The sequence below is a fragment of the Elephantulus edwardii genome, unplaced genomic scaffold (genome assembly GCF_000299155.1).
Source record: "Elephantulus edwardii isolate Elephantulus edwardi_28Jun2011 unplaced genomic scaffold, EleEdw1.0 scaffold00005, whole genome shotgun sequence".
Taxonomy (NCBI): Eukaryota; Metazoa; Chordata; class Mammalia; order Macroscelidea; family Macroscelididae; genus Elephantulus; species Elephantulus edwardii.
This window is the reverse complement of record NW_006399755.1, coordinates 14,731,573-14,733,310: the sequence shown is the minus strand read 5'-3', so window position 1 is coordinate 14,733,310 and position 1,738 is coordinate 14,731,573. Positions and strand designations below refer to the sequence as shown.

The following is a 1,738-nucleotide window of genomic DNA, read 5'->3' as shown; positions in this document are numbered from 1 at the left end:
TTTATCATCTTCAGAAACCCCTAGAAACTGGGTATTTTATTTTTTTTTTTAAAAACCCAAACAAGCCGAACAGGGCTAGAGAGGCAAAACAGAAGAGAATATTTAGGGGGAAATGAATACAATGAACTGATCTAATAGATTTAGAGTTGGTATTTGATGAATGTTTTTGGAAACAGATATTTAAATTAAGCATAGTAGAAATAACATGTGCAGTTAAAATATTAATTAACATACACTTAACTTTTATTGTGGTGCCTCTTTGCCGGTTCAAATCAACTAGCCGCTTCAAACGAGAAAAATGGGTCATCTTCTCACTCACTCAAATCATTTCAAAGAGCCTGGAAAAACAGATATTTCTTAGCCAAAATTTGACTTCTTAAATTAATTTGAATCGTATTAGGGCTCTGACCTCTGGATTACACAAATTTATGTAAAAGGACTTAATTGCTTTCACCTTAAATCTTTCCAGAGTCCGTTCACACCTTTTCAAAAAGCATAAATTATTAATTACCGACTCTTAGGGGTTAAAAGGAGAAATAAAATTATGTGGTAGTAAGAGATCTTAGAAAGGAATGCCACTTTAGTCTCTTGAGAGGTATCAATTATTTAAGAATGATGTGCTGTTGTAGCCACAAAGATAATCTTAAAAAGGCATTCATCCCTGCTGATTCTATCCTTTTTATAGAGAGGAGTAGAGTGAGTTAGCTATCATCCTAATGTGTGAATTTTGTTAAGCTCTGCTTGACAGATATTAATTATTTAATTACCTTGAAATTGTACCATTCTAAAGCAAGTCTGTTCCACTGCATTTTACTGTTGGTGAGACTTTAATTTTAGAGCATTTTCCTTTTTATTGATTTTATGTATCTGATTAGGTTGTCTTATGCCCAACTAACTCTCTGTAGTGTAATATTGACACACTATTTATTATTTGTTCGACTCAGCTTTAATGAGTATTTCTACTGTTCATTTCTTTTGAAGAGTTTTCCAAATATAATACTTGTTTTCATACAACTACTTGTATCACTATGATTTTTAGTTGTGAAAAATAGCCCATAGAGTCTCGTAAATGGAAATATAAAACACTTATTAAACATCTATCTGTTTTATTTGCTTTTAGAAGAACAAATTTTTGAAATTAGCAAGGATGTGCTTGATCTGTTTGGCAGCCCCCGTCATAAAAGGTTTTACTTTTTCTGGTTTTTGTTCTTCAAGTTTGCCTTTGAGTGATTTCATGTAATCCTTGATGTACTTCTTGTAAGCTTCTTTTGTGAAGCTGGTTTCCTGCAAGTGGTGGTTCATGACGATGTCAACACCAGTGATTACTGTGGTTTCGGTTCCTTCACAATCGGTGCCTTCAGCAGAGGCGTTTCCACCAATGAGCGAGTCATCAATGTTACCCTCCGTCCTACTGACCATCTTCCCCTCCACCTCCAGGCACAGTCCGCCCGCGATCTCTCGGATTTTGTAGATGTCGGAGAACAGCTCATCATGGCTGATGAGGTCCCGGTAGATGATCATGATGGGACAAGGAGACGACGGCGGCGCTAGCTGAGCAGGAGCAGGAGCTCGGAGTTCTTTATTGGTGAAAACATGAATGCAGATGGCATGGTTGCTCTGCTGGACTACCGTGAGGATGGTGTGACTCCATTCATGATTTTCTTTAAGGATGGTTTAGAAATGGAGAAATGGGGGGAGCTCTGGTGGCCTAGTGGCAAGAAGCTGCACTGCAATCCCA

General features: G+C 37.3%; 1 protein-coding gene across 1 annotated transcript; it reads right to left on the bottom strand.

The window, feature by feature from the left end:
• Nucleotides 1–1,116: 1,116 nt before the first annotated feature.
• Nucleotides 1,117–1,569, bottom strand: LOC102843032 (translationally-controlled tumor protein-like). Its single transcript, XM_006879825.1, has one exon. It carries the CDS (start codon nucleotides 1,519–1,521, stop codon nucleotides 1,117–1,119), a length of 405 nt encoding a protein of 134 aa, XP_006879887.1. The 5' UTR covers nucleotides 1,522–1,569.
• Between the last annotated feature and the right edge of the window lie 169 nt (nucleotides 1,570–1,738).

Excerpts from the sequence above, each read along its gene's own strand:
- LOC102843032 (XM_006879825.1), bottom strand. The coding sequence starts at position 1,521 with ATGATCATCTACCGGGACCTCATCAGCCATGATGAGCTGTTCTCCGAC.